Here is a 17133-nt window from a genome sequence, read left to right as displayed (position 1 = left end):
CTCTCTTTTCGGTTTACTTTTCTCTTTCCTCTTCTCTTCGTCCCTCTTCTCCTACTTTGTCCCTCCTCTCCTTTCCTCCATCTCTTTGTAAATTCACTTAGACATAATTGCTTCCAGCAGGCTTTTCTCTCAGTCCGTCACGCTGCTCTCCGTCATGTGATGACACTGTGTGGGCTTGTTAACGGGGACCTGTGTATGGCTGCTGGGTGGAGAGGAGGCCTGACCCACTGCTCATGAACGGCCTGGTCACTTTAACCTGCTGCTGCCTGAACCTGTGACCACGCCTGCTACTACAGTCATGACATCTCCTGCAGTTTAGACAGAAACCCTTCTGCTGTTTGCTGTTTGGGACTTTGACAGATTTCTTAAATGGCTGAAGAGGTTTTAATTCCATCGTCGGGAAAAATCACATCGGTAAGTTCAGACTCACTGCATGAATCGGGTCAGATCCAGAGCCAAGGCCGTCAGCTGACTGATCCCCTATTGTTTTAGACACAGAGTCTTTGCAGCTAATAGCATTTACTACCAACTTTCAAACTTGTAGCCCCAGAACTTGGGACAAAGTAGATCAGCAGCTGACCATTAATAAGATCCTATCCCGAGTTATTTGATGTAGGTCACCAAACTTTAATATGAGATGAAAAACTAGTCCAAACTGATTATTCATATACCACTTCCATAATCATTATTTATTTTGATAAACAAAACCTGCATAATCAAAGATGGACTTGTACATTTCTGGAGTTTCTAGCTCAGGGTTCCAATGCTGTTATGAGTGTTATAAATAGCACATACAGTATTATGTTTTGCAGTCATGTACCAGCCTCGTTGGTTTAGACTTCTTCAGTTCCACAGCTTTGTCACATCTAAATCATCCTACTGCCCTGATCCTCCCAATAGCACCCCTTTAAAATCTTAGTTTTTACTTAATCCCTCAGCCACAGGAGCAATATCTGCTTTATAATCACCTGTCCAATGGCAAAGTCCCTCAGAAGATATTTTAAAATCTATGTGGGTGATGGGTTTGTGGTTTGGTATCAACAAAGGAACAATAGAAAGAGGCTTCTGATTGAGTACACACGTACATATTATATTATATGCGCTGATATTACACTATGCCCACTCTGTTGTACTGCTCTCAAGTGTTCAAGCATTACTAAAGCCCTTTTATACAGCCTGTTCAAGGTGGGAATTATTCCACCTCACTGTTCTGTATAAAACGTACAAACACAGGATGGGGGCATTTGTTGTTCCACCATTAAGTCAGCTATGGAGGTAGTCACAGAGCTGAATCGATGTCTGCGTAAAAGGGGGAGCCGGCATGGTGGGACAAGTCACAGTAGACATAGGCGTAGGCTATATTAACTGGTACTGAATTCATTAACTTGATCCTTTTAACTACAGGATCATGGATAATGAAAAAAAAACCCTCATTAGGTATTTATTTTAATCATTTTTAAACAGTTTGTGCTCGTTTTTGCACAGTTCTTTGTAGTTTTTACCTGTTCGATGGCAACATAGCAGCACTTAGAGAAAAGCTGCGTAAAAATAGAGATGAGTTGCACAACGGTCAGTGTAGCAGCTAATCAGCAATGGACGTGCTCCACTGCAGCCATAATATGACACTCCGTGCGTGCCTGGTGTATTTTGGCCGTTACACGTCACGCCTCTGATACCAGAACGCTGGCACGCTATCTAAAATCACATACTGGGGCAGCATTATGCTGGCTTTGTTTGGTTCAGTTTAAAAAAAGCAAAGCTGGCATAATGAGGGGTCTTCTTTATGGCAAATTGCGGGATCTCTGTTTAAAATGGGCTTAAGAGTGCAGTTATCATTGACTCAATAGTTATCTAGTGTACAGCAATGGCTGTATAATAGACAGAGCTGGTTGAGGCTTCCACGTTTATTTGCATTTCAGACACTTTTCTGTTACAGCTCTTAAAATCATAAAACTGGATCTTCCTTGTCTGTCTCAATTGGCAGACAAAGACACACCTGATGAAAAGTGGTAGGCCTATTACTGAGGAGGCCAGTTGCTGAATGGTTAAGTCACATACTATGTAACCACAACATCTCCAGTTGCATGCCATACACCTCTCTCTACTAGGGATGTGCAGAGAGCCCAGTATTTGTATTTGTATCTGTATTTGTTGAGGCAGCAATATTATTTGTATTTGTATTTGAATAAAAGTGGAAAGAGACTTAATATTTACTCATCGCCTCATTACAGACAGACCTCTACCTATTTATACACCCATAACACAGAGACAGCACACCATGTAATGTGTAGGGAAGAACTTGAAAGGCGATTACTGCTTTGCACTTTTCATTTATTGCCTATTTTTTACAACCTAACTTTGCGGAAAGGAGAAGGGGAACAACAGGTTATGGAGAGTCTCTTGGGAATACTTGGCGTGTGTCAGTAGCTCAGCTTTATCTCTGGGAAACACCCATCAACTTTGGGAGTGATGTCCAAATTAGGAAATGTGCATCATGTAGCAGGTGGATGTGACCCTTCTTGTTGAAACCTGCTGATTGACGTAACAGCAGAGCAGAGGAGAGAGAATGTGATAGTGATGTAACCAACCTGCGCACTGGTATTTAATGTTTTTTTTTTCCTTCCTGAAAACAAATAATTTTTTAAAATATTTGCATGAAACAAATATTCGTGAAAAAAAACAAACAAACAAAAAAAACAAACACTATTTGTGCTTTGCCGAATAATGTATTTGTATTTGGGCACACCCCTACTCTCCACCCCAATTTCCTTCTTGCCTCAATACTAACAACTATCCAATGAAGGAAACATGCAAACAAAAAAAGAAAAGAGAGAAAATAAAAGAAAAGTGGCATCTTGAAAGGGAAACAGTCACTGGAAAAATGGTGTGAAACAAAACCAGACAAAAAAAAACAATATAAATAAAAACTGCTGTAATTAAAAGTGAACAGATATATTCACCTGATAATAAGACATAGATTTTAATAAGTGTATTGAACTATTTCACAATTTCTTTTTCATATTGCATTGTGTCTGTATTTATTTAATAATGAACACCACAGAAGGTGTGAACATTGTTTACAATTTATGAAATAATAATTCAAGTCTGCAGCATTAGTGTTACATTATATTCATTTGGCAGATTCTTCTGTCCAAAGCAATTTACAATAACTGCATGCAAACCATATAGGAGCAAGCGCTACATGCATCCAGTAGTGCATGCTAACATGGTAGCATGGAGAGAACTGCTATCATTCCATCCTGTATTCTGAAGTTAGTACTGTTGTCATTCAGCACTTTAAGTCACTCTGATATCATATTTTGTGCCTCTTGGTAATAGATTTCCAAACTGGGACCTTTCTGTCTCCTCTGATATTTTACCTTCATATCATCTTACACTGGTACTGGACATCCCTTGTTCAAGTTCAAACTGATTTGACTTTGATTAGACTTTTTGTGATTTGTTTGACATTGTTCACTTTGTACATTACAAACACTATTTTATACACCCTTACCTCCTTTCACATTATGGCATCACATACTCTATCCCCCTCTCAAAACACCAAAACCAGAGGCCAAACTCTTCATCCCTGTGCATCGCTCCTCATGACATTTTTCCCAATGCAGTTCTTTCCCTCACAGTTTATACCTTTACATTTCAAAGTTTAGCTGGATGGTTTTTGTACCAGATACTGGTCACACTGTGGGAGCAAAAATTCTTTATTTGCCCTTCAGCTTCCTCGATCCTGGCAGCCATGCATGCCCTTTAGTTTGGTTGCTATGAGGAATGTGAACAATGCCAACAAGACATTTTAGAGGGACAAATTAGAGCTTCATTCCAAAACACTATTCCCACACTAGTCCCACTACTATTATACCTTTTGTATTAAACATGGTACATGTGCATTTATAACATCAATCATTAACACAATAATTCTAGACATAGTATAATTACAGTATAGAAGTCTTTCACTGAAAAGATGAGGTCAGATTGACAGCAAACTTGCTTTATGTTTTTATGGCACAAAGCATAAAGAGGGCTACAGTATTATGATGGTATAAGACATGAATGCCTTTGTAATGCCCTTTCAGAAAGGTTTTCATATTTGGTCTTTGTTTGGAGAAACACTAGCACTAATAACATACAAGATAAATGATACCTTCATCCAACTCTATCGCTAGACAAGGATTTCAATATTGAACTATTCTGCAAAACTGGATTACTGATTTACTGGTTTAAAATTCTTACTTTCTATTATATGGCAACTTGTATGGTCAAGCTTAGGGAAAGATCATATTTAGGGTTAGTTTAGTCAGAGACACATACATGACTATTAATAGTGAATAGTTATAGTTAGATTTAGAGGGAAAGTCTCTGCTCTTTGAGGAAGCTCTCAAAGAGAAGATTCTGCCAAGAGAGTTAATCCCCCTAATAAACATACATGAACATAAATCTTAGTTAAGTCAACAGTATAAAACACCCAACAAGTCATCCAAATTAAACGACCAAATACACGGTTTGACCATGTGACTCTAGAACGACACATGGGGCATTTTCTGAAATGGCGCCCCTATTGGCAGTAATTGGCAGGACAACATAATTTGTCTGTACTTTCCAAAACTGTTACACAACAATGTTAAACAATAACCATGTTTTATGATGTGACAGTGCTGTGGTTAAGGTCTGGTTTGGTTTAGGTACAAAACCACTTGGTGAGGTTTGGGGAAAGATCTGGTTTGGGCTAAAACAATCACTTTGTTAAGGTTAGAGAAACGTGGTGTGGGTTAAAGATACTTCCTTAAAGTTAGGCCATCTTCGTCATCATGGCAACAATAATAACCATGGGGTTAAGGTTAGGGGACAAACATACGTCATCTGAACTGCACCACTGCTCTGGGTCACAATTACTACTACAATTACTAGATGGCATCTGTCACTCAAACATAATGATATGTCGTTTTTGGGCGACTGACATTGCAACAGATTGTGTTGTTTCTCTTGGGTGGACAGTCTCCAGTCTGGGTCAGCATTGGCATGAGTGTGATCAGCAGAGTAAATGTAAGAGTCAAGTTTTGTTGTCCACGCTTGTACGCCTGAATGAATATGCTTGGATGTTACTGGACATACAGCTGTGAATTAGCCAATGATTGTGAAGCATTTAGAAACAGCTAATGCCAACCAGCAAACACAAGCGCTCCTTCAGGCCTCTGCCTGAACTTACACTATTTTGCATTAAAAAAGCAAATTTTAAGAGCAAACTCTGATCTCTTGCATGAAAGTCGAACATGCTACATTCCCATCTGCCAACTCAACCTTCACACACCCTGCATTGTTACTGAATGTTGAAACTGGGCATCACTTGTGAGGAGTGGAATTATCAATCATGTGTACATAATACCAGGGATAGTGGGCTACTTCACCATCACGGTATCATTCATTTGAGATATAAAAAGGATAGATTAAACCTACATTCAGCATTCTGCACTTCCTGACAATGACATCTCTCTCTCTCTCTGTCTGCAGCACCTGACCGGCTCTCTGTTGGCGGTGGCATTCCTTACCTCCTTCGGGAGTTCTATGCTTTATGGCTACAATCTGGCTGTGGTCAACTCCCCTGCTGTGGTAAGACACACACACACACACACACATACACACACACATACACAAATGTTGTGACCAAAATGCACTCTAGAAAGCCAATATGAGTTATTGGGCCATTTTGAATTAAATATCAAATATCTGATTTTTGACTCACTATTTGTCAGGCCAGGATGGTTTGATCAGTCCTTTAGTCTGTCTAACACTGATCCACAGCCAGATATTAAAACTACTGATTAGTAGGGATGTAATGATAAAGAGAGCTCACAATTGGATTTGATGCAATTCATGATACACTTGATACACTCGCAACACATTAAAAAGCAGAACAGAAAACAATACAAAATTTAGTATTTGTTCCTCCAAACGAATAAATGTGCTGTCATTTCAGTTTCACTCTTCATAGTTTTCAGTGCAAAATGTAAATAATAGACCCTTAAATTGATAAATAAATCAATTTCATATAGTATTAGATCCTTTACTTCTTAAAAAATAAGATTAAAAATGACAACAAACGAATGTCATTGTGAAGACCCTGAAAACCTATTTTCTCAATCAGATTCTTACTATGAGTGACGGGGTTCCACATGAACATATTACTTTCTGCCAAAGTTATAACTGTTTTGGTTATTTCACTTTTGTCCCTGTTTTTCTTATTGGTTTGAAGTGGGCAGAGCTCGGTGGGAAAGTGATGCCAAATATTTCTGTGCACCAATCAGGATCTAGCAACCGTTAGATGAAAATGTGGTGATAGTTGTTGATATTGTCCGCTTATGGTTAATGTCATAAATATCTAATGTTATAGAGAATACCTAAAATTTGAAATTACATTTTCAGAGGCTTTACAAGAAGCAAGAATGAGAAGAAAGTCAATGGAATGACACAAACAGAGACAAACAGAAGCAGATTTGTCTGCTTGAGCTGAAGTTGTTTCAACTCAAGTAAGAATGTGTGGTTACTGGTCGTTGCGTCTGACAGAGGGAGAATGTGGTTGTATGTGTTTGCTGGACACAGACAGGGTGAGAGAGTAGTTGAGAAGGGCTGCTTGTTGTGGGGAATGTGAACTGCATGACATACTGGACTTTATTAGAAGGAATGCAGCTTGGCCCAGTGAGAATGAGTGTACAGTGAAGCCTACTTTATCCAACACCACACATGAAGAGAGAACTAAAATATTCCACTCAAGTTTAAATACTGATACTCAGCAATTGCTTAAACGGACATAAAACTTTCAGTTAAAATAATCTCAAACAGAAGTAAACAGAAATATTAAAATATAGTAAAAGTTTATGAAGTTTCAGGGCAAAAAGACAGAAGAGCTAAAACAATAGAGAGAATGCTTATTTCCACTATTCAGTAGTGAGTTTAAGTCCTGACGTCACTTCCTGAGTAGCCTCTGTTCCACTAGCTTCTGAAACTCAGGACTATAATTGCTCATTGGCGGTTTCTGTCAACGGTATTTACAAAAATGTGAAGCATGGTCCTGGAGTTTATTATCCAGACTTTGTTCTTTTTGGAAGCATTTTAGCCTTTATGTGGATATTATGAAAATATAGAGAAACAAGAAAGACAGGGAGAGAAGAGGAGATGACATGCGACAAATGTCCCTTGTTGGAACCAAAGCAGGAATGTCATAGCAACATGGTATGTGTCTCAACCACTCAACACCCCTGCTGTCCATATTCTAAGTTTATTTTTACCTAATACAGGATTTACAATTAGAAATCAAACCCTTCACACTGGGATTAATACCAGGTTAAACAAAAGGTAATTTAGCATATAAAAACTAAACAGCTCCTACGAAGTTTTACTATATGGTGGTGCATGTGCTAAAAAGTACAGTACATTATTTTAACTGTTGGTTTCAGTCTAATTCATGATATCCACCCCTGTTCTCAGAATTTTAGCTGTAATCTCAGTTGCTCTGTCCTGTTGAGGTGTTCAGTACATTGTCCCAGTCTTTAACACTGAGGGCCAGAGATACCCAGAAAATGGTGTTGTGAAAATGTTTGCTGCTCTTGTCTATGAGTGTGCGCCCACAGTCTGTGTGTATTCAGCATCTGATTTACTAAGACAGCAGCTCATTGTGCAGTCAGCTCCTGGACTGATCTGGGGACAGCCCTCCAGATGCATTCAGCCAGCGAAGGAGAGTTCATTAGCTCAGTTCTGCATCCTGGCATTGTTGCAGACATACCTAAGCTAGCAGCCACTAGCCTTGTCTGTCAAGCTGGTGACATTTAACCTGAAAAGGTCTTGGGCTTATGGGAAATGGTGTTAAAGGCCACTAAAAACTGAAATTAGTTGAACAATGATATTAAATAATATTTTAATAATTACCATCCATATCATGACATAAGTGAATCATGTGACATAATGTTGATTTAGGCTATGTCCCTATGGTCATTATTATGGTCATTATTAAAGTCATTTGTGTTCTTACAAATGTAAAAAAGGATTGAATTAAGTTTTCTTGCTTCTAGGATAAGACCTAAAGGTCCTGAAGATCCTGGTTTTACGTCAGCTCTCCATAAAGTTAAAACATTGATACATGTGCCAGTATTAGCAAAGAACCACCTAACAAAGCTAACAACAACCAGGCTATGAAAACCAATAATACTGTGGCAGGATGATGTTTTGTCTAATGCTAATCATGTATAGCTCTACATGTGACAGTAGGCTATATTCACAAGTAGCTTGCTCCTTTACATCACACATCTCTTAAATAATTACCTTATTAGTAGTGGTGCAACGGATCATAGTTGATCGATGATCCGTACGGATCGCCCCCCACGGTTCGGCACGCATGTGAACCGCGGATTGACTGCAAAACTGAAAGCTTGTTCAACAAGCTGCAGGACAAGACGTGTATTCATGTTTGAGTTATCATCCAGTTTTGATAATGTGGACACAGGTTAAAAAAAAACCATTCTTCTGGATAGCTATACATCATCAGTTGACATTTGTTATGAGAGCTGTACTGGAACTAAAATATAACTGGTGATATACTACTGTAGAATGAGAGTTAGAGAAGCATTGTGAAACAACACTGTCAAACTCTTCAGAGCTCTTTGTCATCACAGTCAGGTTTTGAACTGAGAGCTGAGATGTAAGAGTTACCAGTTGAGTAAAAGCATGTGCCTGCCAGTGTTTCTCCTGCAGTTGGGTGTCTGACGCGGGTCCACCAACTCGTGCCATCACATGGTAAATTGATTAAGAAGTTGAGGTCAAAAAAAGACTTTGGGATTTGATTAGAGAAATAGTTGAAAATGTCAGAGTGAAAAAAAGAGAAGGAGATAAAGACAGTGTGTATCATATTGGTCTCGTGGAACCAGGATATCTTGGCCACATGATACACCAAGACAAGGTTTCCTCTCTAATCAGGAAGGAATGCTCTCTGATTGGCTCAAAGAGGCGGGATTGACCAATTGCTCTGTATTGGTCCACTGCAGCATCTCATCTGTGAGGACAAAGTTGAAACTTCACTAGAACTGTTGAGAATAAGGTGACCAATGTTGGCACCAACAACTTCTAGTCTATTAACCTGCTTTCAGGTACAACACAAAGCAAATTAGCAGCTGAAGAAAGAAATTGAAAAGAAAAAGGGAGAAACAACACAAGGAGTTAACACCGGCATAGCGAGCACGTCTTGTTGTTAAACATACTGTAAAATTATATTTACTGTTTGTCAACTGTACATAATGTTATTGACTTTGATTGCTAGCATAATGTTAGCTTCCTGGATCATAGCTGAACCAAAGTACCAAAGAACCTGAGCAGACTACAAATATGGCATGGTAATGATTGTTCCATGTATTAATCATACCCTCAGATGTTACCAGGATTTTTTTTTCTTTGGCAAGTGACCATGGTATAAGCAGGATGATGCCCCCTGAGGTGTCCATAAACAGGAATAATGGACTCTGCAGAGGCAACTGTCCTCTGCTGCGTGTCGGATTGTTCTGGCTGGGCTCTATTCCAGACCTTCTCAAAAACTCCTTTTGATCGCGAGCTAAAAGTAATCTATGATAGTAAATATGTTGCAAAATGCGAAAGCCTGTAGACTAGATGTGAAAACTTGTAGAACAAAAATCTGAACTTGTATGTTTAAATTTTCACTTGTATAAAATATTCATACACGTGAGCTGAATTTGAGGTCACAGATAAAAACAAAACACTTGAGATCTAGTAGAAAAAATGCAAACATTTGTTCCAAGGAGTCAAGGCGTGCAGATTCATCAATTTGTGATGCAAGAGAGCACATTTGTGAGGTTGCAGTGGCGATTTCAAGGTTATATTTTATACAAGTGAAAATTTAACATACAAGTTCAGATTTTTATTCTATAAGTTCTCACATTAAGTCTACAAGCTCTTGCATTTTGCAACATATTTACCTTCATAGTCGTCCTCTCACTTTATGCCATCTACAGCAAACTGCACCTTTTCATTCCCCTTCATTCATACCTTTCTTCTCTCTCCTCCCTGTCTCAGTATATAAAAGACTTCTACAATAAGACGGTTGTGAGTCGTAATGGAACAGGACTCAGTGGGGAGACCCTGACCCTCATGTACTCTCTCACTGTGTCTGTCTTCGCTATTGGAGGTCTGCTGGGCTCCATCATTGTGGGTATGCTGGTCACTCGCTTTGGCAGGTAAGACTTCTCTGCATGTACAACATACAAAGAAATGCAAAGGTGCACAAAAGCACACTGGTTCAAATAGATTTCTTTTATTTCTAGCATTGTTCTCAGAGATTGTTCAGAGAATTAACCATAGAGGAAGCAGATCGGAAAAAGCTCTCATGAATTGTTTTCATATGGGTCATTTTGGAGGGCACTGACCAGCTGAGGAATAAAAAATGTATAAACATCTTCTTCTTATCCTTATTTAACAAGTAAAAAAGTCTCATTGAGATTAAAACCTATTTTTCAAGAATGACCTGGGCAAGAGAGCAGCAACCTGTCAGATTGGACAGAATTATCACTTAGCACACCTCTGTAAGAAACATGTAAATGCAAAGTGACTCTTGGCATTGTCAGTTCTACTTTGTAAATGATTGTTCACACAAAGGTTTAAGAGAAGAGATTTTTTTTTGAATTTTCAATGGTTGTTGCATTCAGGGAGATTCAAACTGTAAAGTGAGAAATAAGTATTTGGGGAAAAAAGTGAAATGGGTTATTTAAACTCTAATGAGTTTGAAAACAACAATGTCTTAATCTTGACTATTTCTATGTTCTTGCTCCATTAAGGGTTGAGTATTAGAATTGGTCCCTGGAGAGAAAGTGGGATTCATGCACCCCTAAATTTTACAGATGCTGTATGATAGCTATCATACCACCTGAAACCTCCTCAGACTGCTTTGCGAACTACAAAGCCAGATGTAGTTTGACCTCAAACATGAAATATTTGTCCTCAGTTGCCCTCAGAGCTGTATTTGGACATTGGCTCTGCTCTGTCCTGACACCTTACCCAGTAACCCCCCTAGACTGTCCAACCATGGGGGTGGATAGCGGCCAATTGGCAATGCAAGCCTGAGAGACCCTCTGCAGCATCTGGTGCTGCCACCAACCAAGCCGGAAAACACACGGATAACACACAGTCACCAAACAGCATATTATCTAATACTTATATTAGAATTTCGAAAACACACATGGCCCAGTTTATGTAGTGTTGTACATACAAGAGTGAAAATATATGGGATAAAACAAAATGAGGGACTAAGACATCTGTACTCAGAAACACACACACACACTCTCTCTCTCTCTCTCTCTTACATTGGCACAAAAAGCACTAGATCAGGCCCTTCTATCAATCATGCCTCTGTCCGCTGTATTCAGAGCTACTGATAACCTCTCCCTCCCTAGTGCCCTGTTGTCCTTCAAAGTGCACCAGCATCGCCTCGTCCCATCTGCCCTTCAGAAGTGTGTTAATCCTGAAAGTGCAGAGGAAAGTTCTTTTGTAATCAGTGCAAATCAGCTGAAAGCATCATTCATCTCCACTATTTCATAGAACATCAGTGGACATTTAAATGCAAATGAAAAGCAGGCGATTTATAATCCCATTTACAGGCTGATCAGTTTCTTCACACAGCAGTGTTTTATGGCCAAACACAGCTTATGACCACCCTTGTGAGCTGTGTTAGCGTTTTATGGCTAATCAGGACTTATACAGGCATACATGTCTATCATTATGATTGTGTGTATATTATGTGGGTTACTGCTGTTGGCCTCCAGACCAATATACTGCCACTATCCTTGCTGTTTCATAAACCTCTGGGTCATATGTTTTTATGTATATTCGTAATGTCTGCCTACTGCTTTTTTGTGTGTGTATTTTCAGGAAAGGCACAGTGGTAAACACAACAGTGCTGGTGTTTATTGCTGGCTCACTCATGGGCTTCAGCAGGATTTGTGGTTCACCTGAGATGGTCATCTTTGGACGCTTCATCACAGGAATTCACTCAGGTACACACACATGTACACACACCCTCTACATCTAAACCACACTGATGTGCACCCGTTTGATGTTAGGCTATGCATAGGGTATGTACACTATAGGGCCAAATTAATGTGGACACCCCTGTCAACATATGTGGATTCTGAGCGGGCCATGTTTAGTTCCTCAAATGTGGAGTTCTTCTGAGTTGTGGCCAGAAGGTCATTATGCCTTTCTTGGCAGCAACCAAAGAACCTGTTGCTTGACACCAGCTGTGAAGGAGGCCGTAAAGCTAAAGGTGTAGTACTTTGGGCTTGGTTGGTCCAGGGGAATTTGAAGCAGCATACATTTATCAGGAGGCCTAAATTACTGCAACCTCTGTGGTCATAGAAGCAAAAACTCAGGTGTGGCTTTGGGGAGGCCAGTGAGAAGGAGATTTGGTTGGCTTCAAAGAGTTAGCATCAGACAACTCAGGAGGGGGATGCAGGGCTTACCCCAGGCTGTTTTCCCAGCAGGGAGAACTGCTAACCTGGACTGAGGATATTTCCAGACAATAAAAGGAACACTTTTAAGAACTCCTGAATCCAACACCCTTCTACAAAGGTTCAGTTTTTTAGCGGACCCTTTTAATCCAGGCATATGTTCAAGAATCATGTATGGGTATCATGTTCAGAAGACCATATACTTCATTCAAGCGTCCACATACCTTTGGCCATCTGGTGTAAGTCTCTCCATCGGCTCCTTAATTAGATGTTCACAGAATAATTGAATCATTATGAGGTCATGATCCATTTTATCGAAGTAAATCAGAGCATTGTGACATAGATATTCGTCTCTGTTTTTTACTGCAGGCATCTCTCTAAGTGTAGTACCAATGTACCTGGGTGAGATAGCACCTAAGAACCTCCGAGGCTTCCTGGGTCTTGTACCAAGTATCTTTATTGGCACTGGAGTCTTCGCCGCCCAAATCCTCGGCCTACATGAGCTTCTAGGAAAGGTACACAAGCATTGCGTTATAACAACACCTATGTGTGGAGAGGATTCAGTTTTGCTCAATAAAACATGCAGCAAAATTCAGGTAACCATATTGTCATGGCTATAGGAGCAGAAGCTTGTAATGAGTTCTTCAATTTCAGAAATCATTAATAAACTTGAAATTGTAATTTTTACAATTTGGAAACATGCTGTTTGGCATCCCATCAGGGTCAATTCTTGGACCTCTTCTGTTTAATCACACAAAGTCTATTCTCAAAGCTACACAGATGATACACAGCTATATTTCACTGTCTCCTGATAACTTAAGCACTTTAGATTCATTGTTCAACAGCTTCAAATACATCAATTTGTGGAAACATCCTTCATGAAATGTCCTGCAGTCAGAGAAAAGACTTGAAAAAAATTATAAGTGCTGGGTACAATGCCTCAAAGGTAGAGGGTCTGTACTATTTTGGTATCCAAATTTCTTAGGACTACAAAACAAGACAAAAACCTAGGAATCATTATTCATACTGACCTACATTTTCTTTTAATGCAACAGCATCACCATCTCCTTTCATTATCTATAATATTTGGAAAGATATGTTACTTTCTATCCCAGTTAGAATTGGAAACACTTATCTATGTCTCTGCCATCAGCAGACTAGATGACTTTAATGCTCTTTTTACTGGTCTCCCATTCAGCCATTCGATGGCTTCAGCTAATTAGAAATGCTGCTGTCTGTTTCTCAATTTGGAACATTAAATTCAATTATATCAAATTACTTTTTTATCTTACCCCAGATTATATTGTGTTTCAAACATACTTTCGGTTTATCACCCCAGCAGATTTCTCACGTTAGAGACCAACTGTTTCCTAAACATTTTAGATTAGTTTAGTTTTTATTAGGTTTTATATGTAGTTAGGGTATGTGTATGTAAGTATGTGTGTCAATACTTGGACAGATTTAAAAGAAAAAACAAGGTCAATTTTGCAGAAGAAAAATAAATGTTGAAAAAATCTATACCAACAATAAAGTTTGCTTGTCAAATTTTACAGGCAGAGTCAAAGATGACACCCAGATCCCAGGGAAACTGGCAACACCACTAGTGAAATTTGCTGGACCACTGATGAAGACCTCTTTTGTACTCTCACTAAGCTGTAGAAAATCTTTGGTCATCCAGCATTCAACATCCACATGACAATTTAAAAGAGACTGCAGATGATGCGCTTCACTCAGTGTTAATGTGAAATACAGCAGTGTGTCATCAGTGTAGCAATGATAAGGGATATTGAGTTGTGTGTTCATGGAAAAACCCCAGTGGAAGCACATATAGTGCAATATAATATGGCCAAAAATGAAACTTTGGGGTATGCCAAAAGAGGAGAAAAGAGCAGAAGTGGACAATCATTTATGAGTGAAATCAATTAATTTCGCAAGCACTCTGTCAACCAAAAGAAATATGATATCCATCATATCCTTATGTGACCTTTCATATTACTGACTGGCTTTTTTATGATTTTTAAGGAAATGCCTATATTGTTGTCATAACATAATTGACAATCAGTGTTGCCCTGTTATGACTCGATGAGAGTCAAATTGTGTGCACCTACCCATGTTGAAATGGTTACAGGAGGAGCACTGGCCCCTGTTTCTTTCTGTGGTGGTGGTACCCACCTTCATCCAGTTGATGCTGTTGCCATGGTTCCCAGAGAGCCCCAGGTACCTGCTGATTGAGAAGCACAATGTTCACGCCACCATCACAGGTCAGTGTGTTGGCTCTGTTACACATCAACAAAGAGATGCAGATCAGAGTATTACAAATACTGTCCATTAGATTTTGATATTTCTAGTGTACAAATGCCAAGTAGAAATTTTGTCCTGAGAATGACGCTCGAGGAAAGCCAAGACAGTCACTGAAATTTTGAGATTCATTCTCTAATTATGATTATATAGGCAATATAATCAGAATCTTATCACAGTGGTTATTGAGACACATTATTTTGCCCAAGAGAAAAGTAGCAAAACAAAAGAGAAAAGTCTAGGTGTGGTATCGTTCCATGATGCGTTGTACCCATGCTGCTTCCTTTCCCCTGTCTCTCAGCTCTTAAGTGGTACAGGACCAAGTGTAACATCCAGGCTGAGATTGAGGAGATGCAGGAGGAACAACGTTCCCTATCATCCATGGAGACGCTGTCAGTATGGAAACTGTTGCTCGATAACACAGTCCGCTGGCAGGTGCTCAGCGTGGTGGTCATCAACATCGGCATGCAGCTGTCTGGCATTGATGCTGTGAGGACACTTTGAAAACTGAGTGATGTATACCAAGAACAAAATGGAGTGGCCATGCTTTATTTTCTGTGATGTGTATTTTTTAATGCTACAAGTAGCAGTTGCCAAAGTCAGACATTGGCTATTATATACCATTCACAAACAACACTAGAGGGGGCGCTTGGCCCAACAGTGCCTTGTGACAATTGTCTGAGAAAGGTGGATTGGGATAACTAGTACAGCACCCGAATGGTTCCATTCCTATTTATCAAATCATAAGTTCTTTCTATCCATCATTGATAAAATATCAGACTGTGCTCCTCTAACCTGTGGAGTTCCACAAGGGTCTATTCTGGGGCTAGTCTTAGTCCCTCTAAATTCTCCTTTAAGGACACATTATACACAAGTTTGGCTGTGTTTTTGTATTTTGTATTTTGTAATTGTATTAGTGAGTTCAGTGACTGGATGTTTCATAGTTTCCTGCAGCTAAATCACAACAAAACTGAACAAAAAGTTCTTATCATTGCCCTCAATCAGATCCTTGAAATCTCACTTCAGCACTTAGTTCCCTTGCCCACCAACTCAACTTCAGAAACCTTGAGGTAATTTTTGACCCAAGGTTGAACTTTGACACCATATAGATCCACTAGGCTTCTCAGGTCATCAGAACAAGGGCTATGGAACAGTCTCCCCCTAGGGGTCAGGTCAGCATACTGTCTTAAATCTAATTTTAAGACATGCCTTTTCTTAAAGGCATTTTGATAATGCTTCTTTGTCCAGAATTGTTTCTTTTTTGCTTGCCTTTGTGTGAAATGCAGTGCTGCTTGAAAGTTTGTGAACCCTTTAGAATTTTCTGTATTTCTGCATAAATATGACCTAAAACATGATCAGATTTCTATTCAACTCCTCCAAATAAGATAACTAGATAAGGAGACATCAGTTAAACAAATGAGACAAAAACCTTACACTTTGTGCGTGGCAACAGTATGTGAACCCCTACGATTATCAATTCATTTGAAGGGGAAATTAGAGTTGGGTGTTTCAAACAATGGGATGACAGTCAAGTGTGAGTCTGGGAGGCCCTGCGTTATTTAAAGAAGAGAAAACAACACAGGTTTGTGGAAGTGTGTCATGGCTCAAACAAAGGAGATTTCTGAGGACCTTAGAAGAAGAGTTGTTGATGCTCACCAAACTGGAAAGGGTTACAAAACCATTTCTAAAGAGTTGGACTCCACCAGTCGACTGTCAGGCAGATCATGTAAAAACTGAAGAAATCCAAAACCATTGTTACCCTCCCCAGGAGTGGTTGAACAACAAAAATTACACCGAGCAGGTGTGTAATAGTCTGGGAGGCCACAACGGACCCTAGGGTAATGTCTAGGAAACTAAAGGTCTCTCTGAAAGTGGCTAGAGTCCATGTTAATGAGTCCACGATCAGGAAATCATGAACATCAATGGTGTGCATGTCAGAGTTGCAAGGAGAAAGCCACTACTCTCCAAAAAGAACATTGCTGCCGTCTACGGTTCACTCAAGACCACATGGATAAGCCAGAAGGTGATTAGAACCATGTTCTGTGGATGGATGAGACCAAAATCAAACTTTTTGGCATGAATGAAAAGCGTTATGTTTGGCGATGAGCAAACACTGCATTCCAGCATAAGAACCTTAACCCATCTGTGAAACATGGTGGTGGTAGTATCATGGTTTGGGCAGCTTTGATGCCTCTGAACCAGGACAGCTTGCAATCATTGATGGAGCTATGAGTTCTGAGTTGTACCAGCACATTTTATAGGAAAATGTCAAGGTATCTGTCTGTGAACTGAAGCTCAACAGAAAGTGTGTCATGCAGTAAGA

The 17133-nt window shown here is 39.5% G+C and overlaps 1 protein-coding gene and 1 long non-coding RNA gene across 2 annotated transcripts in view; one reads left to right on the top strand and one right to left on the bottom strand.

Moving 5' to 3' along the window:
- Positions 1–225: 225 nt before the first annotated feature.
- The window catches only part of slc2a15a (solute carrier family 2 member 15a), a 33918-nt gene continuing 17010 nt past the window's right edge, over positions 226–17133 (top strand). Inside the window, exons 1-7 of the mRNA XM_044371965.1 lie at positions 226–414; positions 5524–5622; positions 10087–10247; positions 11935–12059; positions 12882–13027; positions 14641–14773; positions 15112–15299. Of these exons, the coding sequence (XP_044227900.1) occupies positions 370–414; positions 5524–5622; positions 10087–10247; positions 11935–12059; positions 12882–13027; positions 14641–14773; positions 15112–15299 (897 nt within the window). The 5' untranslated portion in view covers positions 226–369. The remainder of the gene's footprint in view (positions 415–5523; positions 5623–10086; positions 10248–11934; positions 12060–12881; positions 13028–14640; positions 14774–15111; positions 15300–17133) is intronic.
- On the bottom strand, positions 10730–13000 carry LOC122996494. Its single transcript, XR_006407003.1, has 3 exons — positions 12911–13000; positions 12737–12771; positions 10730–11527 (listed from the first exon to the last, which is right to left on the bottom strand). It is a non-coding gene; the product is annotated as an uncharacterized LOC122996494 (long non-coding RNA).

Source organism: Thunnus albacares, chromosome 14 (assembly GCF_914725855.1).
Source record: "Thunnus albacares chromosome 14, fThuAlb1.1, whole genome shotgun sequence".
Lineage (NCBI taxonomy): Eukaryota > Metazoa > Chordata > Actinopteri > Scombriformes > Scombridae > Thunnus > Thunnus albacares.
Note: the sequence above shows the minus strand (reverse complement) of the source record. Positions and strands in the feature narration are given on the sequence as shown.